Source organism: Sciurus carolinensis, chromosome 3 (assembly GCF_902686445.1).
Source record: "Sciurus carolinensis chromosome 3, mSciCar1.2, whole genome shotgun sequence".
NCBI lineage: Eukaryota > Metazoa > Chordata > Mammalia > Rodentia > Sciuridae > Sciurus > Sciurus carolinensis.
The window spans coordinates 108,999,857-109,026,734 of record NC_062215.1 but is presented as its reverse complement, the minus strand read 5'-3'; the positions used below and the strand labels follow the sequence as shown (position 1 = coordinate 109,026,734).

Genomic DNA, 26,878 nt, shown 5'->3' with positions numbered 1-26,878 from the left:
TGAATATATCTGGGATTTAAAGTCAAGAAGTATTTGTTTTATGTATTAGGTGCACCAACATTTGGGATATAAATATTTGCTATTTTATAGTCTTCTTGATTGTTTATTTTACTAGTATATATTGGTATTCTTTGTCTCCTTTAATTAATTTTTACTTGAAGTCTATTCTATCAGATATGAGAATAGCTACTCCTGCTTGTTTGGGACTCTATTTGCATGGAATATCTTTTTCCATCCTTTTACATTTAGTCAATGGATGTCTTTGTCTGTGAGATGAGTCTTGCAGATACCATAAAGTTCTGTCTTGTTTTAAAATATAGTCTGCCAATCTGTCTTTTAATTAGAAAGTTCAGCATTGTTATGGATTGATGCTTATTATTTTCTGCACGTTTGGTTTATTTCCTATATTTAATTTGGTCATAATTTTGATTTAGTTAATTGTTTTTCTAGGGAATTTTTATCCATTTAGAAGCTCTGTGGTTTGTTTTTGAGTTCTTCTCTGTGTAGTTTATTTTAAAGTATTTTTTGTAGTACTGACTTAATGGTCATAGATTCTTTCAACTTATTCCTACTGTGGTGAGTTTTTATTTCTTTTATGATCCTGAAAGACATCTTTATATATATAGCAACCTTGGCTGGCAATTATTTCCTTTAAGAACTTGGAATATCCCATTCCAAACTTTTCTGGATTTTACAGTCTGAGTTGATAGTTGGAAATGAGCCTTACAGGTTTACCTCTAAATGTGACCTGATATTTTTTTTTTTTCTGGGGCTTTCAAAAATTTGACACTGGGGATTGTGCCCCGAGCTAATTTGTCACTGAGCCATATTCCCAGTCCTTTTTATTTTGAGATAGGTTCTCACTAAGATGCTGAGGTTGGTCTTAAGCCAGTCTGTCTCAGACTCCTAAGTGACTGGAACTTATAAGTATGTGCCACCATGCTCAGCTTCTCTTGTACTTCTTAATATTATTTTCTTATCTTTATTTTAGGCATGTTAATTGTGATGTGTCTTGGAGAGGTTCTTTTGTGAACTTTACTATCTGGATTTCTATATGTTCTCATATGTGAATGCCCATCTCATTTCTAAGGTTTGGAAAAATTTCTGCTATTATTTCACTGAAATTGTTTCTGCCACTCATTGGACAGTGGGAGGTTGAGTTTGGCATATTACAGATACTCAGGGGTTTGGGACTGCAGTGCTGTGTGGAGCAGGTGTCCACACTGAGTCTAGGCCAGGCTGCTGCAGTTTGACAGATCAGCATGCCCTGGCTTGCCTCAACCCTGGCTTGTTGCACCGCAGACCCATTCCAGCATGGCAGATTCCATGTGACTGTGACCCATGCTTGCTGCCCATTCTTTATTCCACCTGGTTTGCCACTCTGTGACTCTGGGTGAGGACTTGGCTTCCATACTACAAGCTCCTTTGAACTATCATCTTGGGACTTCTCTCTAGTTTTGTTGTGTAAGTAGATGTCCAGGAGCAAGACCTAAGTTCCTGCTCTAGCTGTTCCTACTTGGGACCTGTTATTAGGGATTTTTGTCTTCCCTATTCTCTTCTTCCATATTTTATTGGTGCATTATAGTTATATATAATGATGGGATTTGTTGTTACATATTTATACATGCATGTGAAATAACAATATAATTTGACCAATATCAAAGCACAGTTTTCCCCCTTTCCCCTTGCCTCCTCTCTCTTCCTGGTCTCTTTCCTCTATTCTAATCTCCTTCCAATTTTCATACTATACCTACTCACATGTTTCTTTTCCTTTTTCCTTTCCAGCTTCCACATATGAGGAAAAAAATGACTCTTGACTTCATGGGTTTGACTTATTTTGCTTAACACAATGTTCTTAAGTTCCATTTTCCTGCAAATGATGTAAATTCATTTGTCTTTATGACTGAATAAAACTCCATTGTGTATATATATCACATTTTCTTTATTCATTTTTCCATTGATAGATACCTAGACCGATTCCATAGTTTATCTATTGTGAATTTTGGTGCCATAAGCATGGGTATGCATGTATCACTATAGTAAACTGACTTTAATTCTTTAGATACTGAGGAATGGTTCATATAGTGGTTCCATTCCTAGTCTTTTGAGGAACCCCCATATTAATTTCCATAGTGGTTGCACTAATTTACAATTCCATTGTTATGGTTTGGATATGAGTTGTCACACAAAACTCCTGTGTTGCTGCAAGAATATTCAAAGGTGAAATGATTCAATTGTGAGAGCTGCAACCAAATCAGTCCATCCAAGTTTGAATGAACAGAGTGGTAACTGTAGGCACATGAGGTGTGGCTAGAGAAGGTGGGTCACAGGGGGCAAGCTATGGAAAGGACCATCTTCCCAGTGGCCCCTTCCACCCTGTCTGCTTCCTTGCTGCCACAAGTAGAGCAGCTTCTCTCTGCTATGCCCTTCCTCCATGTTTTTCTGCCTCACCTTGTGTGCAGAGCAATGGAGGCGGCCATCTCTGAACTGAGACCTCTGAGCCCAAATAAATTTTTCCTTCTCTAAGTTGTTCTTATTTGGTGTTTTGGCTATAGCAATGCAAGAGCTGACAGAAACACCCACCAAGAGTGTAAAAGTGTTCCTTTTTCTCTACTTTCTTTCCAGCATTTTTTATTGTTTGTAGTTTTGATGAATGCTATTCTTATTGGATTGAGATGAAATTTCAGTGTAATTTTGATTTGAATTTTCCTAATTGTTAAGTGTTTGTTGAAATTTTTAAATATATTTGTTGTTCATTTGTATTTCTTCTTTTGAGAAGTCTGTTGCCCATTTATTAAATGGGTTATTTGGGAGGGTTTTTTGGTTTTAAGATTTTAAAGTCCTTTATATATTCTAGATATTAATTCTTTGTCAGAAGAGTAGCTAACGAATTTCTTAGCTTTTTAATTTGATGCCATACCATTTATTAACTCTTGGTATTATTTCCTGAGCTTTAAGAATCCTATTGAGAAAGTCATTGACTGTATTAGGGTTTTCTAGAAGAACAGAACCAACATTATGCATAATGACTATAAATGATTATAAAAAGGGATTTATTAGATTGGCTTACACTACTAGAAGCTGAATAGTCCCAAAATGCCACAATGGCAGTCTGCAGGTAGGAGAGTTGGAGGAATTAGTAGTTGTGCAATTTAAGAGACTGAAGCCTCAGAACAAGAGGGATCAATGATATTACCCCAGTACCCCAGTCTAGGACTGAAGGCCTAGAAACTCCCTGGAGAATCACTGGCAGAGTCTACTTTGGAAGAGTGAAGGGGGAATCTGATGTCCTCAGGTGATCACAGAAGCAATCAAGAACCCACTTAAGAATTGAGCTTACATCTGCTGCTGCTTCCTTGTTCTTCCAATTTTTATCTATTCAAGCCTCCAACCTAAGTGCTGCCCACACTTAGGGTGAGTCTCTGCTTCAGTTTGCTATCCCACATACCGGTCATTCCTAGAAACATCCTCATTGACACACCCAGAAGCCTCTTAATCTTAAGCATCTCTTAATCCAATCATGTTGACAATTCAGATTAACTATTGCATTACCTATGCCTATAATGCTGGAGTGTTAACCCTATGCTTTCTTCTGGGAATTCCATAGTTTCTAAAATTATACCTATGTCTTGATTTGACTTTTGTGTAGGGTAAGAGATAAGGATCTAGTCTCATTCTCTACATATGGATAACCAGTTTTCTCATCACCATTTGTTAAAAAGACGTCTTTTCTCCAATTTATGTTTCTGAAACCTCTGTGAAGGTTTAGATGACTGTCTGTGTGGTGTCTTTCTGTACCATTGGTCTATGTATTTTTGTGCCACTATCAAGCGATTTTTGTTATTATAGCTCTGCAGTATAATTTGAAGTCTGGTGTTGTGATGCCTCCAGCATTGCTTTTTATGGTTGAGAATTGCTTTGACTCTTCTGGTTCTTTAATTCTTCCAAATGAATTTTAGGACTGTTTTTTTCTAGTTCTGTGAAGAACATCATTGATATTTTGATGTGGATTACACTGAATCTGTATGTTGTTTTTGTAATATGGATATTTTAACTACTAATTCTGCCTACCCATGACCACTGGAGGTCTTTCCATCTTCTAATAGCTTCTTTAGTTTCTTTCTTCAATGTTCTATAGTTTCATGTAGAGGTCTTTCACCTCCTTCTTTAGATTTACTCCTAGATATTTTGTTTTATTTTTTGGAGGCTATTATAAGTCAGATTGTTTTCATGATTTATTTCTCAGTATATTAGCATAGAGAAAAGCAGGTGATTTTTTTGTGTGTTGATTTTGTAACCTTCCACATTGTCAAATTTCTTAATTCTTTCAGTCTTCTAGTGGAGAATTTTGAATCTTCTAAGTATAATATCACCTGCAAACAGTGATAATTTGACATCTTCCTTTCCCATTTTCATCCCTTTTATTTCCTCTTGTCTAATTGCTCTGGCTAGAATTCCTAGTACTATATTGAACAGGACTTGTGAGACTGATTATTCTTTTCTTGTTCTGAATTTTAAAGAAAATGTTTTCAGTTTTTCTTCATTCATTATGAAGTTGGATTTGGGTTTCTCAAATATAGCCTTATGTTATTGAGGTAAGTTCCTTCTATCCATAATTTCTTTTTTTGTTTTTATCATGAATGTGTGCTGCATTTTGTCAAAGGTTTTCTCTGCATCTATCAAGATGTGATTTTTTTTCACTTATTTCCATTTATGTGATGAATTGCATTTATCGATATGTAAATGTTAAACCATCCTTGCAGCCCTGGAATAAACCAAACTGGTCATAAAGTACACTCTTCTTAGTGTTTTTGAATATGATTTTCTAATATTTTATGAAGGAGTTTTGCATCTAAGTTTATCAAGGATATTTGTTTATAGTTTTCTTTCCTCGATGTATCCTTGTCTGGTTTTAGCATGAGGGTACTAAGGGCTTCATAGAATGAATTTGCAAGTGGTCTATCCCTTTGTTTTATAGTGAATATTTTGAGGAGCATTGACATATTTTTTTTTTCTTTAAAAGTTTGGTACAATTCAGCTGAGAATCTATCTTTTCTTTTTTGAAGGTCCTTTTTTTACTACTTGTATTTCATCGCTAGTTACCAGTATGTTTTCTAAATCTTCTTGATTCAATTTTAGAAGGTCATATATGTTTAGAAACATGTCCATTTTTTAAGGGTTTTCTAATTTATTGAAAATGAAAATATTTCCTAATGAGCCTCTGGATTGCTGTAATGTCTGTGGTGATTTTTCTCTTTCTGATATAATTTTGTTAATTTGAATCTTCTCTCATTTTATTTTGGTAGTTTGGCTAGGGAATTATCCATCTTTATCTTTTCAGAGAACCAACACTTTGTTTAATTGATCATTTGTATTATTTGTTTAGGGCTGGGGAGATAGCTCAGCTGGTAGAATGCTTGCCTCGAAAGCACAAGACCCTGAGTTCGATACCCGGTACCGCAAAAAAAAAAAAAAAAAGAATGTATTATTTGTTTAATCTCTATTTCATTAATTATTTATTTACTTCAACTGTGGATTGGTTTGTTCTTATTTTTGAAGGGACTTGAGATGAATCATTGTACGGTTTCATATCTTTCTGATTTTCTTACATAGACACTCATAGCTAAAAACTCTTCTCTTACAACTACCTTTATAGTGTCCCAGAGGTTCTGGTATGTTGTATCACTGATCTCATTTGATTCTAAAAATTTTTAAATTTCTCCTCTTATTTTTTCTATTATGCATTCATCATTCAAAAATATATTATTTAATCTTTATGTGTTTACATGGTTTCTGTAGATTTTTTAGTGTTGAGTTCTAATTTATGTTCATTGTGATCAAATAAGATGTAAAGAATTGTATCATTTTTTAAAAACTTTGCTGAGAGTGGCTTTGTGGCCTAAAATATGATCTATCTTGGAGAAGTTTCAATTAGCACCTGAGAAAAAAAGTATATTCAGCTGTTGTTGGATGAAATATTCTTTATATGTCTGTTAGGTCTATTGTGATTTATAATATCTGAAGAGTCTTTGCTGAGTTTATTACTGAGAGAGGTTTGTTGAAGTCATCTAGTGTTATTATAATGAGTTTTTTTTTTTGGAAACAGAGTCTTACTAAGTTGTTCAGGGCCTTGCTAAGGCTAGCTTCAAACTTGTGGTCCTCCTGCCTCAGACTCCCAAGTTGTAATGAGGTTTATCTGAGACTTTGAGTCAAGTAGTGTCAGTTTTATGTAATTAGGTGCATGGATGCATGGATCTTTGGGGCATAGGTATTTACTATTATTGTATTTCTTTTTTTTTTTTTTTTTTTTTTGGACTGTTACTTTTACCAGTATGAAATGATCTTTTTTCTTTTTATTAATTTTGTCTTGAATATTATTTGTCAGCTAGGACAGGAGCTATTCTTGTCACTTAGGGGCTCCATTTTCTTGGTATGTCATTTTCCATCCTTTGGCTTTTAGCATGTGGCTGTCTTTGCCTATAAAATGAGTCTCTTGCAAACAACATGTAAGTGGGTCTTGTTTTTAATTCATTCTACCAGTCTATGTCTTTTAATTAGAGTTGAGATCAATTGCATTTAATGTTATAGAAGTATGTTCATTAATTCCTTCCATATTTGCTTATTTGTAATGTTTAATTTGATTCTGTTTTTATTTGCTTAGTTACTCTTCAAAAATGAACTTGTCCATTTGTTAGCTCTGGGATTTCTTTTTTATTTCTTCTATGTGTAGTATTTCTTTGTTTTCTGTAATTCTGGCTAGTAGTCATGAATTCTTTCATTTTTGCTTTTCTTGGAAGGTTTTTATTTGTGTTTTAATTCTGAAGGATCGCTTTGTTTGATATAGCAATATTGGTTGATGGTTATTCTTTTTTAGGACTTGGAACATATGATTCCAAACCCTCCTGAATTTTCAAAGTCGTGCTAAGAAATCAGAAGTAATTTTGATTGGCTTGACTCTAAATGTGACCTGATGCTTTTTGTTTTTTCTCATGAGCGTTTTGAAAACCTATCCATTTTCTGTGTGCTAGGCATTTTAATTATAATGTGTCACGGAGAGGTTCTTTTTTGATTTCTTCTATTTTGTGTTCTGAATTTCTCATATACCTGGATGCCCATCTCATTCTCACAGTTTGGAGATTTTTCTTTTCTTTGCTTCCCTGAAGAGGTTCTCATGCCATTAGCCTCCATCTCACAATCCTCTTAAATTTCAGTAATCCTTAAATGTTTTCTCTTAATACCATCCCATTGTTCTTGTATATTCTGGTCATGGTTACTTATTTTCTTTTCTTTAATACTACCCAAATATTCAAGGCTGGCTACTTTGTCTTCCAGCTCTGAGACTCTATCTTCATCACAGTCCACTGTATTTGAGAGACCTTCAACTGAACATTTTATTTGATTTATTATTTCTTTCATTTTTGTTTGTTTCTTTTTCAATATCTATTTCTCCTTATTTAATTTCTCATTCATATCTTGTACTTTCTTGATTCATTCAGTTATTTTTCTATGTTCTCTTCGAATTAATCATTTTAAAAAATCATTCTTTTGAATTCTTTATCTGGTATTTCATTCACTTCAATATCTTTTAAGTCAGTTGCTGGTAAATAATGAACTTAAGGAAGTATCATGTTACCTTGTTTTTCTTATTTCTTATATTCTTGTGTTGAGTTTTATGCATATACTGAATGGAATTATCTTCTACTCTTACGTTTGGCCTTTTTAAGGCATAGCCTTCTCTCTCTTGCGAAAACATTCTAGATATCAGGTTGTGAATTTTTCAATATATTTCTAAGTAGGTTTTGTAGTATAAGTTCCCTTCTCATTCTTTGGTGATGATTAGTATATTTTCATACAGTATACATTATGTCTGAGCCTGCAAACTTCTCCACTTTTACCATTCTGTCCTACTTATACTGATGAGAAGACAAACTGAAAGCTATTTCAACAAGCTTCACCTTTAGGTTACTCCAACTGGCATCTTAGTGAGCAACACAAACAGCCCTTGTTCTCTCTAAGGGTTACATAGTCTATGAAGAAATGGAAAGGAGAATCAGGCCTGTTCTACTTTTCCTGTTGGTCTCACAAGATTTGAGAAGTAAATCTGGCAATTGGGTTGTAAATAGCAGTTTTTGTTGTTTACACCTGTGTGATTGCTCTTCTGACTTAATAACTATGTATTCTAAATGGGTATGGGAAAAATTTAGATCGAAACCATTATAGGTGTGTTATCCATAGTCTTTATGTTAATTTCCTTTGTTTTTGCTGTGGAAATGTGGTTTAGTCATTAGTTTGGGGGTTTTGTCTCTCTAGTCTTTGTATTAAATTATCATAGAAGTTTGAGCATGACTGGTTTGTGTGTGGAGCAATATGTGGTGTTTCTAGGCTGGGGTTAGCTCAGCAGCCATGTCTTTACCCTGTGAACTTGTAATGTCCTAGTGGATTCACAGCATCCCACAGAAATGAGTGAAACAAGCAACAACAACAACAGAATCAAATAATATACTGCATTAAAATAAATGCCCAGTGCATATTATGATATCTACAAAGCTAATTACCACAAAATCCGGAAAGGTGGGGTCAGCAATTTCCAACAGCAAAACAAGGAATAGTCATGAACTACTTCTGGCATTAAAGGATACAGAAGGCTTCAACTATGCCATACATAATACTAATAACTACAGCAAAATGAATGCCTGGGGCAATAATTATACAAACCCAATAGTTCTAAAGGATGGTAAAAATACAATTTATTAAGTGAAAATAAAATGTGATAATAAGATAAAAGGAAGAGTACGATGTTCTAAATGTAAACAGCGAAAGCAGAATAGAAGTAACAAGTGATTGCTAAAAAGGAGGACAAAAAAAAGTGTTAAAAGAATTAAAGTAATAGGAGAGAGAAAATATCAGAATTTGGCCATTAACAGGAGAAGAAAGGAGAAAAAGAAAAACAAACAAAATTTTAAAAAATACAAAAAATGAACAAAAAAACTAACCCTCAAAAAACAAATAAAAGAAAAACAACAATCATGAAAAATGCTAAAAATGAGAAAAAAAAAATAACCATGTACCTGTATAGGTATCTGTATACCTACATATCTGTATACCTATATATCTATAGCTAGGAAAGCAGGAAAAAATTCTTATGGAAAATGAAAGAATGGTCTCCACTGAGGTAGTTAAAACTGTCAAAAAGTATTAATGATTGCTGGCTATGCCCAACTGTTCTTTCCTTTTCTTCTCAGACTGTGTATTTAGAGAGAGCAAAGACTGCTTATGTTGCTCACTAAGATGCTAACTGGAATAACCTAAAACCAAACCTTGTCGAAATAGCTTTCAGCCTCTCTTCTCACTAGTATAAGTAGGACAGAATGGTAAAGTACTGTCATTTGGAGTTTTGTCTGGACAGATCAGATTGATGCTACTGTAGAGTTCTAAGTAGGGAATTCTCACGACTGGTACGCATCTCTAATCAGGGCTTAGGGATTTCTTTGGGTGATATCTGCTCCAGAGAGATTAGATCCACATACCTCTAGGACTGGGCAGATTCTAGTCTCTGCTGGGAGCCTGGATCTCAAGAGCTTCCTCAGAATTCTACTCACAGTGCTGGGGACAGAACCCTGCACAGGTCTCACATACTCTATCACCTATGAACACAGCCATCCCAGGCTCAGTCCCTGACTGTAATCACACTTGGTTATTCCCTGACCCTTGTTCACTGATCCTGGGAGTCACCAGACTCAAAGGAAAAGCAAATTGCTCACCTCCGTATCTCTGACTTGAATTCCGCTGGGTAAAATCTTCTCTGTGCCTGTTTCAAATGCATTCTGCTAGGTATACACTAGGTCACACTAAGTTCTTGCTGGGATAGTATAGCAATATTTGCTATGATCTCCTGGGCTCCTGCAACAGCAAGCTCTCGTGTAGCCTCCTCAGGATGGCTCTGTGCCTCAGCTCTCCACTTTGCCTATTAAAATAAACAGAACACGTTTAAAACACCAGATCACTGTTTAGCCTCTGATTCAACTAAGTTCAGACTGCTTTCCTGTTCTACAGGGTTTTTTGGGGGGCGGGGAGGTTGGGCACTGGGGATTAAACTCAGGGACACTCAACCACTGGGCCACATCCCCAGCCCTATTTAGTATTTTATTTGTAGACAGGGTTTCACTGAGTTGCTTAGTGCCTTGCTTTTGCTGAGACTGACTTTGAACTCTTGATCCTCCTGCTTCAACCTCCCATTCCTCTGGGATTACAGGCCTGCGCCGCCATGCCTGCTTCTACAGGGTTTTTTGGTGCCAGATTTGTCTACTGTGTTTCTGTATTCATGTTATCCCTCCGTTCTGCAGTAAATTGGCACCACTCCTGCTGTCACAACCAGTTTGGCTCCACTATACTCTTTCTTGTCCTTTGTTCAATGTACCCAAATTTCTGAGTCTCAAGAGACTCTGACAGACTTATATTGAATTTCAGTGAATTCACTCTTTCACCTACTTCGCTGAGAAGCAATATTCTTGATGTTTGAATTTCAAGCCATGGAACAAGTAAAAATGCAGACTTCTTCTTATCTGCCATCTTGAATCTCCTTGCCCACTGCCCCCTCTGCATTCTATGTGTTAAAGTAATGTTGGAGCCTCAGTGTGCTAGTGTGTGGTTTGTGCATGGAACAAGGTTTACTGTCACTTGGCTGAGTTGTGGGTATAGCATATGAGCAGGGTCTCTATCCTGTGCACTTGTAGTATCCTGATCATTTCCCTGCACATTTTAGAAAAAGGGGGAGCAAGCAACAGCAATAATAGTATAATAGTAGCAACCAATATACAGCTTTAAAATAAATATCCACTGCTTACAGGGACATCTATAACACAAAATGTCACACAAAGAGTAATGATGTGGTCAGTACATCAGCAACGGTAATAAACAGTTGCATACTAGATCTAGCATTAAACAGCAGGTGTCAACTATGCCTTCAACCATATTAATAACCACCACGACAATAATGGTGGGGGGCAGGAATTTCATAAACTGAATAGTTGTAAAAGGGTAAAGTTACAGTTTCTTAAGTTGAAATAAAATGTGGTAAAAAGGCAAGAGAAAGTTTTAAGTATTTAAAAAATGAACAAACTTAGCCAGGAGAGAGGTAGCAGGTGATAGCTATAAACAAGGATTTGTTAAAAAAATAACTAAAAGTGATAAAATACAGGAAAAGGGAACAAGAGCATTTGGCTATTAGTGGAGAAAGAAAGGGAAGGAATAATAAAGGAACAAAACAAAGAATGAACAATTAAAAACTAAAACCAAAACAAACCCACCAAAGACTCTACTCCTCCAAAGTCAAAACAAAGTAACAAACGTGTGAAAGAAAAATGACAAAAATGAAAAAATATGTATGAATACATATGTGTATATATGTATATCTATCCTCAAACCTATCAGCACAGCAAGAACATACATACACAGTGGAAAAGGAAAAAAACATAGGAAAAAATTCTTAGTGAAAGACAAAGGCTTGACTCCACTGATGTGGCCAAAACTATTGGTAAGATGGATGTTTACTGCCTATTCTGTGGCACCTTTCTTACTGTTTCATTTTGAGTGTGTACCCTTTAAATCAAGGACTGGGGTTACTAAATCTGACCTCTCTGTGTTTCCCACCAAGTTGCAGTCTGGTGTGGTCTAGAACCAAATTTGACTGTAGTAACTCTCAGTTTTCTGTCTCACAGTATAAGGTAGGACAGACTGAGGAACAATGGAATTCTTTCTGGACAGACTAGGTTGATGCACTTCTAGAGTGGGACTATGTAGAGATCTAAATGGGAAGTTCTAGTGGTTGGGATTTAGTTTTGAAAATGCTTCGGAACTTTGTCAGGTGGTGTTTACTCCACAGAGAGTAGATCCACATCCCCTATTGGGGGAAGATACACATCTCTGCTGGAAGATCTTGGTCTCAGAGACCTCCCAAAAATCCCACTATAGCTTGGGGAACCTATCCCTCTGCGGGTCTCATATTCCACCACTGTGGATGTGGACTTCCCAGGATTAGATTTGGAGTGCTGAAGTACCTGCCTGAGCAGTTTCTAGCCTCTCCCTGGCTGGTTGCATGAGCCACTCGAAATAAAGGAAATCAAGCCTCTGTCCTCTCAGTATCTCCAACTTGGATCCCCCTTGACACAATCCTCATTGGGCTTGTTTCAGTCACACTGGGTCAGGCATACTCTGGACCCCATGGCAGGTATTTACTGGAAAGTATAGCAACACTTTTTATAAACTCCTGAGATTCCACTGTTGCAAGCTGCCCCAGGTCCCCTTGCAAATGGTTTTTGCCTCAACTCTCTAATTACTAGTTGAGAGATTCAGAGCACTTTTCAATCATCAGCTTGCCACACTGTCTCTGGGTCAGATAAGATCAACTTCCCTCTTTGTTCCTCAGGTTCTCCTGTGCCAAATATATTCACAGTGCTTGCTTTCTTTCTGCCTGTGTTTATCCCTCCCCTCTCCAGGGAACCAGTGGCACTAATGCTGCCACTGGAGGCAAAGCTGTCGTGTCTCTAATGTATTATTTTTTGTTCTATGTTCAAAGCTCCTGAATTTGTGTCTTTATGCTTATTTTATTGTCCAATATTGAATTTCAGTGAATTCCCTCAGTCACCCACCTCACTGAGAAGCAATACTCCTGCTGCCTGAGTCTTGAACCCCAGAACAACTGGAGAGTGTGCCCTTCCTTCAATTCGCCATCTTTAGAACTCTTGAGCATTTTTTTGTAGTGATTCTCATGGTGATGAATTTCCTCAGTTTTTGTTTATCCTGGAAAGACTTTATTCCTCCTTAATTTCTGAAGTATAGATTTGCTGGCTATATTATCCTTGTTGGCAATTTTTTGTTTGGTTGTTTTTCAGAACTTTGAATATATCAGTGCATTATCTCCTGGCCTACTTTGTACTGGGAAGCCTGCAGTTAGTCTAAGTGGGGATTGCTTTATATGTGACTTGATACTTTTCTCTTGTTTATATAATTCTTTGTCTTGCACCTTTGACAGTTTGTCTATAATACACATCAGAGAGAATATTTTTTTGGTTCAATTCTTTGGGAACTCTAAGCCTCGTGGACTTGGATGTCTGTATCATTCTCAAAATATAGAAAATTTCAGCTACTGTCTTGTTGAATTCATTTTCTATGACTTTTCCTTTCTCTTCTCCTTCCAGAATACCCATAATACAAAGGCTTTCTCACTTAATAGTGTCCCATAACTCAAAACATTTCTCCATTCTTGGTAATTTTTTCTTTTTTAATTTTATAAGGTTATTTCAAAAGACCTGTTTTTCAAGCTCAGACAAGAAAGAATTCTTCTACCTGATCTATTTTGCTGTTGAGGCACTCCACTGTATCTTAAATTTTCATCTATTAAATCTTTAGCTCCAATATTTCTCATTGGTTTTTTTTTATTGTGATTTCTATTTCCTTGCCAAATTTCTCGTTCTTGTCATAAATTATCTTACTAATTTTTTGATTTGTCTATATTTTCTTATATCTTATTAAATTTTCTTAAAATTACTTAAAAATTTTTTTCAGACAATTCATTCATTTCCCTTTCTTCAGGGTATGCTGCTAGAGAGTTATTGTCTTCTTTGAAAAACATGCCATGTTAACCTTCTTTGTAATTCTGGTGTCCCTAATATTGATATTTGAACATCTGGCAGTTCAGTTGCCTCTACCAAATGTATATGGTAGTTTTTTTTTTTTTTTTTTTTTTTTTTTTTTTTTAATAAATATGTTTCTCCTGGTAATGTGTCCTGGAGTATTGATTGGACAGACTGTATTGTTACCTATTGTTTCACATAGATTATCTGATGTAGCATCCATGTAGCTTCTTCAGTTCTAATCAACATTGGCAATGTTGTCGGTATTTTAGAAGTCGTGGTACTTTCCAAGTTTTGTACCACCAATTGAGATGCAGCTCTCTTATGTGAGGTACATTTTCTGACAATTCAACGTGCAGTGTTTCCAGCTGTAGATTTGAGGTTCCTATCAGTTTCTATAGGTCTTATGGAGTTGGTACCACCTCAGTGGGTCCAGGTGGGTGTGGAGCACCATGCCTGGTAGCAAATCAAAGTGTTGTCAGTGTCTGAAGGTCTCACAAAGGACAGGCCTCACCAGTGGGGCCAGGTAGAGCATTTTTTAGTGTCTTAAGGCTATAAGAATTATTTTAAAGAGTTTTGGGGGTCAGTGTCCAGGTTGGTTTCCCAGCTGCTTCCCAGGACCAAGGGTGGGTGACCAAGAACACTTGACTGCTTTCGGAGGTAAGAGTGTAGGTCACACTCTTGATACTTTATTTCAGCTAGAGATTCCACAGTATAATGGTGATTGAGGCTACATTTTCAATTCCTTAAGAAACTGAAAAATCTGAGTTTTACAGGTTGGAGGGGTAATATTATTTACAGCAAGTTTTCATTTTTCAAATTTATCTTGAGAAAATTGATTGAAGGGAATGGAAACCACAGCTTGACAGATTTGGGTCCAGGACAGTTGACACTTATTACTTTAAACCTGAATAATAACTTGAATTTGTTATTAAAATGAAATACATATGTCTACAAGCAAAGATAAGAAAAAATTAATATGGGCAAGATAATTTTGACAAGGGTAATTATAACATGTATTTTATATACCAAATCAATTGCTCATAACAAGTTTTCCATACTACTTATACTTGAAGTCCAACTGTGATAAAATAGAATCCTTTGAAGGAGCAATAATCATTAGAACTGACACTATATGGAACCAGTAATGTAAGAAATAAATACTGCATTCACAGATTTAAGCTTATTTGCCATATTAGTGCTTATAAAAGAACATAAAGTTGAACATTGTTAACATCTAAAAAAATAAACTGAGAAAAAGAATCATTAGTCTTTCAATCCATTCTTATAATTTCTTAATGATTACTAATAGTTTATTTGAAGTATATGATAACATTTTAATGTGATAATTTGAATTTCAGAAATCCTGATGATGATTAATTGAAATTTTATTCATATAATTCCACAAGAATAGGCCTATTTTATTATTCTTGTTTTGGACCTAGAAAATTGAGTCAGAATATCTATTTAAAATCACTTTATTCAATTCAACTTTGCTACACTTAAAAATGTTTGTGCCCCTCAAAACTGAAGATTATAATGGTAACTTGGGGGCAGATTTTGGCTCAATATAAGGACTTTTAAAAAAATTAGAGAAGGCCCAGTACAGTGGTACATGCTTGTAATCCCAGCAGCTGGGGAGGTTGAGGCAGGAGATCACAAGTTCAAAGCCAGCCTTGCAACTTAGTGAGACTCTGAGCAACTTAGCAAGACCCTATCTCAAAATAAAACACAAAAAAAGCTGGGGATGAGGCTCAGTGGTTAAGCACCCCTGGTTTTAATCCCAGGTACCAAAAAAAAAAAAAAAATTAGAGCAAATAATGTATTCATAGATAATCTAGTCTTCACTGATTCTATTCATTTGAGTTAGAGGCATTTTTTGTTTTACCTTAAAAATGGCCAATAGTGTTAAAAATTTATCCGTCCCCCAATCAGTTGAGGAATATTTACCTATTATTTTAGATGCTGGTATCTGAGCACATTGACTCTACATCTCTTTCATATCTACATCCATTTCTAGGATTTTCCTTCCAAAGCAATATTAGGATTATATTAAATAAGTAATTTTTCTTTCTTAACTGTCAATTAGAATATCTTTAGGTAAAAATCCCTGACCCAACTTAAAGTAAGTCAAATAATGGAACAATTCCTTATTTAACAAGATGTCTGGAGGTAAGGAAGCCCAAGGACAGTAAGGCTTATTTTTCTTTCTCTTGCCCTGCCTTCTTGCAGGTTACATGATTTATGTATAGATGACTACAGCAGTTCCACATAACATCTGACATCCAGAAGCACAAAGAGACTTTCCTTTTTTGTAACTCCTTTCAAGAACTTGGAAACCCTTTCCTTGGAAGACTGACTTTACATTTCATTGACCAGAATTGGGTCTTTTATCCATGCACTCACAAAAACACTGGCTAGAGGAATGGGAAGCTTGTGAATGGTTGTCTGCACTAAATAGATCACTTAGCAATCTCTTTTGGTCAAATTCCCATTCCTAAACCTTCCTATAAGAAATTTTGGAACTATCACTTTTAGAGCCATGCCATATTTTCTCCTTCCTGTCACCCCTCAGAAGAATGAAGATTTGGATGCTGGTACAAGTCCTGGCTTTGCCTTATAGGCCACCTTTTTTAATTTTTCAAGTCAATGAATTTTGACCATGCTCCTTACAGTCCACTTAAGTCTGGTTGTCATCTCCTACCTGAACAACTAGACTGAGTAGAACTCAGGGACCCTGGAGGTAAGAACTTCTAAATGTGAATGAATCTCCTAGGAAGAAAACGTACATACCCAAGAAATAACAGGAGCATATTTTGTTGGTTAGAAATGGGTATGCGACCAGGATCTCCCCTATAAACCAGACTGAAAATCAAAGATGTGTATTTAGACAGTCAGACTGGGGTGGGGTAGTTGGTGGATAAGAAGACAATTTTAGGAATCGAACTGAATAGATTGGTCTATTTTGGAAAGACAAAATTGAAAAGGGAAATAGAGTTGTATTCTCTACAGGATCAGACCTGATGCAGCCAGATGGGGTTTGGGATGGGGCTATTGTTCATCCACATTAATCCATTGGTGGCTCTCTGCTATTTAATGGAGGAGCTCTAGGTGTCACCTGTGGCATTATTATGCTTTAAGAGATAAGAGTTTTCCTTTAGGCCAGTTTCACTATGGTCATTTCCCAATCTCAGACAGTACTCAGATGTTGATAACTGCATCAACTAGCTTTAGAAGATACTAATTATCATTTTGCTTAGAAAGCTCCCTTCCCCTGGAGGAAATATTAACAGCTCTCAGTCAGTTTATAAACACAATGCTTAGTTTCATAGACTTGTTTCTGTCATTAAAGTACCTGTAACTATCTTTTTTGTCATTCTTGCCCCACCTCTGTCCCCAAATAATTTTTGATGTTGTGGAGCCAGTACCCAAGGGAAGTGGTTTAAATGTGACTATGATGGAAACTAGAAGCTTAGTTATTTGTGAGTCAATTTAGGCCTTTTGCAATGGCTCAGAGAGGTAGAATTACAGAGACAACCAGTCTGGGTCAGGTTGAATTTTTATAGACTGGTTGTCCTTGTTTTCTGAATTACCTGTTTTGTCTCACTTCCTGAAAAATCATAATGCTGTGATATCTGTGCACTTCTGTATTTGTGAATGGGGAGGCTTCCTGGGGACTGGGTGCTAAATGCCTTACCCTTCTGCAAATGAAATTTCCTAAAGTATTTGAAACGCTCAACAAGTCTGAAAAGAGTAAGATCTTGGTGTTCTGTGATAAAGATAAAAATTACAAAGCACTTTAAATTAGAAAATTTGGATGGACCAAAAGAATATAAATTACTGATAGCTGCCAAATATTTTTTGTTTAAATATATTTTTAATTATAAAATTTAGGATAATTCTAAACTTTTCTTTAAAAAATGATATTCATCTTTAAAATTCAGAAGGTAGATAAGAGATCAGAATATTTTTCACTCTAACTTAGCTAGCTTGTTATCATAATTACCAGCAAAACAGTTAAATTCAACAAGAACTTTGAAAAGTAAAAGCTAACCTGGGTCTAAGTTATTTTATACAGACTTTTCTATCCAAAACAAACAAACAAACAAACAAACAAAAAGATTTGATCAGAAAAATATGTCCAGATTTAAAAAAATTTAAATTTAGAAATATAGATATATTGAATATGATTTTATTTTAGAGGCTTAAAGACCATGTTTCTAGAAAATGGCTGCTTCGTTTTTTTGAACAGGCTGTTGTGTTTGAGTATTCCTCTTGAATTTTTACTATGCAAAGTCTCAGCATGTGGAGTGGATATATGTAATAGTAGGAGATTTCCCCCTCCCTTATAAGCAGCATTCTAATGGAAATGTAGGGCTATGCCTTTATTATTGTCCATGTAAATATTTGCCTTAAGATTTAAGCCTGCAGCTCTGGAAACTACTCTAAAAATAATAATATTGTGAGTATTTATATGTCATTTTCTTTCAGCATGTTTTTCATTTTTATTCTACATGTACTAGAAAAATGTCTTAAAATTTGCGTAATTGTGGTAACTAGAAAAGCTGTTGGAATATGAGACTTCTCAAATCAACAAGGAGGTCAAAATGGATGTCATCACTGTTCATGGCATACTTGGTTTGAAATATCTGGTTTTAATGTTTCATAGTCGTTTCATATGTTTAAGTGGTTTTTAATGTTGCACTAAAATGGCACCTAATTAATACATTTACGAAATGTGTAAAAATGCAGTCTCCTGCACTCAAATTTGCACATATTCTCCTGCTGCTATATTTATTTATAGCAATGTACACTGCCTAATGTGTGCTTTTATATGAAAAGCACTTTGTAAATGTTTGTTATTCACATTTTCTCTTTGAGGACAGCCACAATCTTGCACCACCATTTAGTAGGAGAAATCATCAAAGCAATTAGTTTGAAAGAACTTCTCCATTTACCAAAAGATTTAAACTCTTTTTGAAAATTATGGGTAAGATTGCTTGTAGATTATCTTAGACTGGGTTCTATAGAAACAAAACTGAAACAAGGATTTCTAGGACAATGATTTTTATTTTGCAGGGGGACAGGGGATGCTCTCAGAAGATACTTTGAAGGAAGCAGAATAGGGGAGGGGAGATGTGGGAGCAAGGAGGAGGTCTCAGTGGAGACTGGATCTTCTGTTGGCTTCTGCAGTGAGACCCTTACAGGGAGAATGTGTCAGAGTTGGTCACATCTGGAGGCAAGTGGGCTGGTCTGTCAGGCATTTGTTGTGATTGACCCTGAAAGGAAGGTGGAAGCGTAGCCTCTTGGGTGAGGCAGCTCCCAATGGGCCAAGGGCATTTCTCCAGAGAAGGGAGGGGCTCATAATTCAAGGATTTATCAGCCAGTACTCACAGCATGTTGGTGATGGGCAGTCCAGCCAATTAAGGCAATCTGGGCATGGTACCAGCCACCTCCACTATATAGATGAATGACAATTTAAAAGAACAGGAAACTTGTTGGACCTAGGTTCTGTCACTTTTCCTCCAAAGGACACACCACCCACATATATTCACATTTGTAATCAAATGAAGGTGGAAATTCAAAACACGTTCAAGGCCCTTCAATTACAGTGACAGTTTAAAAATATTAACTAGGACGTGTACTTTAGTTCTGTTCTTATTTTGTTGCTTATGGTGTGGTATTGGAGAATTTATCTGGCTAACTTTGCTGTTAAAATGCATTCAGGTCACCATGGATGCAAATGGGTTCCTTGAGAAAGGATCTGAGATATTGTCCATGAAAATCTGAAGGTGTTTGGAATACCAAGTACACTCAGGCAACCTTTCTCCTGGCTTAATTTTCCTGCTTGAAATGCTTTATTTGCAGAAGACTTTGTCTGTACATGCAGAACCGATTCTGACAGAACCAAAACACTTGCTGTGTTCAATGAATGAATTCCTCTCAAATTCTTTCTTTGCAATAGATTATTATGTCATACTGAAGAACCATAGAGTATTCTTTTTACTGGTAGAACATCTCCAACCCTCTTTTTCATTCCATTATAAAGCAGGTGAAGAAGTTCTTTTTTTTCTTTGAAAAGCAATTTTTCTTTTTTTCTTACTTACTAGAAAAATGGCATGCCTTTTAGAAATGCATAACCTTATATGAGAACAGTTGAACTCCCCTTAGTATCACTGATTTAAAGGTTGTTTTATTTTTTTTTTTTACATTGTTAAATATTTTTCAGGGGTATAAAGACATTAAAAAATTTTGGATTGCAAACTTAACTTTAAAGTATAAGACCACTAATGTAGTAGAAATAAACAATGGTCAATCTCCATAGTGGATCAAAGAAATATTTGTTGCTAAAAATATTACCTCTGATTGCATCTGTATTTGATTATTCTAATTTATTAAACAGGATAATAATATGCAAATAAACTCAGAATATAAAGAGGCATTAATTTAGAGTTCAGACTGATAATTCAACCTTTTCACCTTGCATAGGATTTTGCTAATACTTTATACAGAACATGAACTAAGCCAGTGTCTATGAATGTTCTGAAAGGAATAAAGGATTTTGGAGCAGAGTGGACATGTGATTGGGAAGCAATTTGCAGGGATTGTGTTTATAAATGATTTCTTTAGGGATCTAAAATTTAGCACCATTTCTTTTCTTTTCTTTTTTGGGGCAGGAGGAATGGGAATTGATCTCAGGGGAGAATTCCCAGTCCTATTTTATATTTTATTTAGAAACAGGGTCTCCCTGAGTTGCTTAGTGCCTCGCTTTTGCTGAGGCTGACTTTGAACTCGCAATCCTCTTGCCTCAGCCTCCCAAGCATCTGGGATGACAGGTGTGTGCCACTGTGTCTGGCTGTTTTCTTTTCATTACCAGTATTTAGTATTATCCCAAGAAAGCTAGCAATTAAGAGGGTAAAGTAAAAGATAGTTATAGGCTTCCTTTGAATTCAAATCTTAAGTAAGTACCTTCCTCATTCTGACTTTATCTTCCTTTATATAATTGTTCACGTAACTGTCCACATTTGTATTTGCCTTGTCTAGGTCCTGTTTTGAATAAGAAAAAAATCCTTTTTAATCTGTATTATAATAACCTATTTTCCAGTATTTATTTATTTCATTAATCAATGATTTTTTAAAATTTTATTTAGCTTTTAATTTTTTACAGACTGCATTTTGATTCATTGTACACAAACGGGGTACATAATTTCATTTCTATGGTTGTACACAATGCAGATTCATACCATTCGTGTAATCATACATGTACATAGGGCAATGATATCTGTCTCATTCCACCATTTTTTATACCCCCTCCCTCTCATTTTCTTCTACATATTCTGAAGTTACCCCATTATTCTCTCATTCCCCACCCACCCCCTTATGTATAAAAAAGTGCTCAACATCTCTAGTAATTAGAGAAATGCAAATTAAAACAACTCTTAAGATTTCATCTTACTCCAATTAGAATGGCTTTTATTAAGAACACAAACAAATAATAGATGTTGGTGTGGATGTGGGGAAAAAAGATGGATGATTTTTAAAATATTACTGTAGGCATCATAGAATAAACATTTTAAAAAAATATTATTTCTCATCAATAATTCTTCAAATTATTCCTAGAACTCATGGAAAGACAAAGTATTGAAAGGATCCAATGTATTAGAATTTACAAACTTTTCTTTCATGGACTTTATATTTGGCTAACATTTTAAAAATACTTCATTGGGCTGGGTGCACTCGTGTGCACATGTAAACTCAGCAACTTGGGAGGTTGAGGCAGGAGGATTCCAAATTGTAAGCCAAAAACCTGGAAAACTTAGTGAGACCCTATCTCAAAATAAAAACAATTTTAAAAGGGCTGGAAATGTAGCTCAGTGGTAAAGTGCCCCTAGGTTAAATCCCCAATACCTCAAATCAATCAATCAATGAATCAGTGCCTCATTTATGCGATTATGCTAATAGTTTGAGTAATTTGAAATTCCTTTAAAATCCATGATTTCTAAACTATATATTGTAACATTTTTGTTGCTTTCAGAAACTTCCAACTAAGCAAAGAAGATCACTGGATTTACCAGGCTATTTTAGATCAGTATCCTAGAGATCTCTTTTGCAGAAGGACTCTGTATCTGGATATGTTACAAAGATATTTTCCTCACAAATCCAGGAGTGACCTGGTGAGTGCTGGATCCTTCCTAAACACTAGCAAGTTGAAATGTTTAGTGGTCAATGATTATTAAGATAAATAAATAAGTATATATATATATATGTGTGTGTGTGTGTGTGTGTAAAAGTAATCTAAAATTTATTTTTTTCCTACCCTATAGAAAATAGTAGAATTATAGATTGAAAGTCTGTGCAGGTCATTTTTTCAAATCTATACAGTACATAAGAAGGAAAGGGCAACACTTATTCTTTCTGTGCCAACTTGCCATAAAAATCTTCACCATGGCTCCCAGACTGCTCTGTTAGTGTTTGACCCCAGGTGTCCAAACACCTACCTTCCTACTCTTAGAGGTTCTACCATGTCTAGATCTTTCCTGAAAGTGAAAAGCCTACCCCTGTATCCATAGTCTGCCGCACCTCAGGCCCTCTAGTCATGGAATGCCAACCCTCACCCTGGGAGACGGCACTTACTTGTACCTTCCCCATCATTGCAGCTTTGCCTGTTCCCCTAAATGGGTAGAAAACACAAATGCCACAAATTTAGAACTCAAAGGCATGAATGAAATTTCCATGTGAAGGAACTGGGAAATTATTGTTTCATTCTTTCATGGGAAACACCACAAACACAAGAAAATAGAGTTTACTGTGTCACCAATTAATTTTACGATAACTTGTCTTATAAATTACATGTAAACAAGCATGTACAGGCTCTTAGTTATTAAAGGCACCATGATATAAAATATTATTACATACTCTGCACTTTTATAATAGTTTTAAGTTAAGCATGTAACAGCAATACTGACATGTATATAGAAGTACTGTATGTTAGTTTTGGGGAAACTCCCTTTAACACACATAGCAGTGGATGAAAGTAGTACTATTGTTATTCTTATTTTCTGATTAAGAAACTGAAGCAAAGACCACATACTTAGAGGGACCATTTCCTGCATTCTTACTATTTTCCTCCTGCTACCACCATCTCAACAATTAATTGTTTAAATTCTAATCTAAAACAGATACCTCTTACCTGATAAATAATTAACTCTGGATTTTTTTTCTACATCCTTAATTTACTAAATTCCTGATCAATTCTTTTTGCTTCTGTGACCAGTTGCCATTGTTAACCTTGTAGATTTTTATATTTTTATTACAATCTAAATGATAGTTTTGCATTTTTATTTGACATTGGACTGATTAGAACATGTTTCTGTATGGTGTATCATTCCTTTCTTAATGTTTGACAGATGTTAAATATATTTTTGGCTTTATCGAACAAAGCTAAGACGTTTACAGAACAGTTTTAGTGGCTGATACTTGGTGTAAGTGAGACCACAGTCTGTTTGATCATGTACCTAATTAAGCATACCTGAAGTGTTATTTTAGGTGGGAAATACCCTATCCTGCTTGCTAGCTTCTTTTCTCATATCATTTAGGGATTAAATAGTATGTAAATGCAGAAGTGTGGTCTGTACTAAAAAAAAAAAAAAAAGAATCATTCAGATCAGTGATGCTTCACTTCAGAAGACACACCTTTGTACGAGATATTCAGAATCACCTGCAGGAGATTTTTAACTTCTCAGACTCTTCTTTTACACTCTTCCTGTGCCCTGCTCCACCCCCCCTGCCAACCCCTTACTTTCCATGATTGAGAATAACTGCCAAAAGTGTCCCTTGTTACCATGTGACAATGTTATATCCCTCTAGAGTACAAGATGGGAAAGATAAATGTCCTTGCTATAATTAAGTTTAGGCATTCTAACATCTGAATGTTTCAATAATTAAAGGCAATTTGAATCTTCAGGATTATTATAGCAATTTTTATGTTTATGTTTATGTTTTATGTTGTCAGAAAGACTTGATATGTTTGTTAAAAAATGCCAAACCTGACTTAAAAATGGTGGGTTTAAAAATTATATATGGAGGGACTCTTGCTTTCTGCTCAACTGAATCATGTCACTTAGAAGTGAAAGTTGTTTTAGAGGCTACTTAGTCTAAATCCATCCTATATGAGGAAAGTAAGGATTTATTAAAGGACTAATAAACATTAAATTACCTTTCTTGAGTTGTCAGTCAGCCACAGACTGCAATTTGGAGTGACTACCTGGTTACTGGTTTAGGGTGTTTACTATTAAGATGTTTGCCCCTACTTTTTCAAAATCATTGGTTATAATTAATTCTATTCATTTTTATAACAATGACATAAATCATAGGCTCATTTTCATAATGATAAGTGTTCACCATCTGTTATCTTTTCAGGTAGAACATGAGAAACATTGTGACCAATATCACTTTGCTAGGGAGCAGAGAAGGATTCTAATAGAATATTGGAATAAGAATAGAAAAGACTTCATACAGAAGGCAGTACTCACCCTCCTTGAGGCCTGTGCAGCTCATGAAATGGACAGCATATTGGCTAAAGACAGGAAAAAACAACAGGAACTGTGTGCTGATCTGAAAGCCAAGGTAAGGTGCTCATAGAAGCTGTTTTAATATTTTTCTGGGTATTCACTGAAGAACCCACTTTTCCTTTTGTTCAAATCCAACCTAAATTTCAGGTTCTCTGAAAAACCTATCCTGAATAAAACTGTTAGTTTGAACCATATGAAATTTCAATTCTTTACCATCAAAAATAGTCAATAATCAATAATTTCTTAAGGTTCCATCTGAAATTACAATAACAGGATATTAATATTGAGATTTTGATGGAGACACCTAACATCACCATAGATGCTGGGCACCAGAGTAAAGTAGAATGAAAATGCAACATATTTACAAACTGTCTAGTGCTCAAAGGCCCTCAGACTTCTCATTCACATCAAATATATGCAAAATTAGGAAGAGGAGAAAGGCTTGGTGAGGAGATATGTTGGGGGAAGATTACTGGGTTGTGTGTAACCTTCAACAAAGTGTGGGGGATGAGGTGAGGTTTTTTCCTGCTCATACCCAATGAGGGAACCTCTGGGATGGCTCCAAGAACTTAAAAGGTAACCCTCACAGTTGGAAGGATTAAGGGCTAGTGTTTGATGCTCACAGGGAAATACTGAGGACCTGCCTCAGTGGCAAAACTGAAAGAATGTGCAGCTGCTGTGTTGGGAGGAGCTGCGATCCTGACACCACAGGTGCCAGAGTCCTGGAAGCCTGATGTGGATATGGCCCTTGTCATGGTCTGGATATGAGATGTCTCCCAAAAGTGCCTGTGTTAATGCAGGAATATTCAGAGTGAAAGGATAATATTGTGAGAGCTGTAACCTAATTAGTCCATATTAATTTTAATGGATTAACTGGGTAGAAGCTATAGGCAGATAGGGTGTGACTGGAGGAGGTGGATCCCTGGGGACATGCTCTGGAAGGGTGCATCTTCCCCTGGCCCCTTCCCCTCTCTGCTTCCTGGTCCCCATGAACTGAGCAATTTTCCTTCACATCACCTATCAGCCAGAAAGCTCATCTTTGGCCCAGAGCAATGGAGTCAGACGACCATGGACTGAATCTTTGAAACTATGATCCAAAATGAACTTTTTCTCCTCTAAATTGTTCTTGTCAGATATTTTAGTCACAGTGACAAAAAGCTGACTAACACAACCACCCTAGGAGGGTTGACAGGGGCCATTAAAAACTAAAATTGTATTGAGGCATAGCAGATGTGCAAAGTTCTCAGATTTTTATTGGTTGATAAATGATGCAGTAGGATGAGGAGAGCACAAGAAGCTTTATTCTCTTGATAGAAGAGGTCCTGAAAGATGACACTATAACAATTAACAGTATATAAAAACAAGTATCTTTATTTTTAAACATTTGAAAAAATGTTTGCTCTGCAGTTTTTAAAACAAAAAAGGTATTTCTTTTTACACTGAATAACTCTGGGACCTAAAAGGGAGAGAAGCTGCATCAAGGCCAATCTACCATAGGCTACAGAGCTAAAGTGATTTTCTTCTCTGTTGTAGAATGATGGGAAACAGACAGGATCAAGGGGCCATGACAAGTTCTCATACTCTCTCTGTTTATATTCATTCTGCCCATATTATCATTAGCACTGGAGCTATGCTATAGGTAATGTTTTCTTTGTATTGTATCGCATCGAGGTAAACATATATGTGGAAAAGTTCATAGCACTTAACTGTGCTATTTGACGAAGTTTATTTTCATTTACACCCAAGGAGACACTCAAGATTAAGATACAGAATGCTTCCTGCAGCTAGAATTCTCTCTCATGGTTCTTCTCAGTAAATACTAACCCTACCTGTAAGCACTCTTTTGACCTCATCAACATAGATTTTTGTCTGGTCCAAACTTCATATAAATCAAATCCTATAATATATATGCCTTTATAATTCTTATGCTCATCATTTGTTTCATGTTACCATCATTTGTTCTTTCTTGTTTAGTATTTCATTGTATATATATTTCACAGTTTATTTATGTGCTTTTCTGTTAATAGAAATTTTCATTATTTCCAGATATTTGCTGTTATGATAATAGAGCTATGAACATTTTCAGCATGTCTTTGGATGAACATATGTGCTAATTTCTTTTGGGTAGATATTTAGGAACAAAGTTGCTGAATTGTAAGATTTCAGCATATTTACCTTTGGAAAATATTGCCAAAGGAGTTTTCCAAAATGATCATAAAAATTCACAACGTGAATTTGATTCATGTCTTCACCAATATTGGTATTGACAGTTCTTAATTTTAGTTTATTTAGTGACTGAGTACTGGTACCTTGTTGTGGTTTTCATTTCCATTTAGAATAAAGCATTAGAGCATCTTTTCATATATTATCCAGTTGATTATCTTCTTTTGTGGAATGTCTGCTCAAGTTTTTGCCCATTTTGTCCTTGGGTTATCTGCTTTTTTTCTTATTCATTTGTGTATTCTTTACATATTCTGTATACAAGTTTCATTTCTTTATTTTTTCTCTCAGTCAATAGCTTATCTTAATGGTGTTTTTGAATTCACAGAACTTCTTAATTTTACTTGAAGTACTGTCTTCCCTTAAATATCAGGCTAGTTTGTTGTTCTATGACTTCTGCTCTCTGACAGGTTTAAGATAAGTCCTAATGTAGGCAATTCAGCTTTTAAAATGCTT

General features: G+C 35.6%; 1 protein-coding gene across 2 annotated transcripts in view; it reads left to right on the top strand.

The window, feature by feature from the left end:
- Ccdc148 (coiled-coil domain containing 148) overlaps nucleotides 1-26,878 on the top strand; it is a 327,462-nt gene that overhangs the window by 152,383 nt on the left and 148,201 nt on the right. For both annotated transcript variants that reach the window (XM_047547038.1, XM_047547039.1), the window contains 2 exons: nucleotides 21,667-21,805; nucleotides 24,051-24,257. In XM_047547038.1, coding sequence (XP_047402994.1) covers nucleotides 21,667-21,805; nucleotides 24,051-24,257 — 346 coding nt within the window. The remainder of the gene's footprint in view (nucleotides 1-21,666; nucleotides 21,806-24,050; nucleotides 24,258-26,878) is intronic.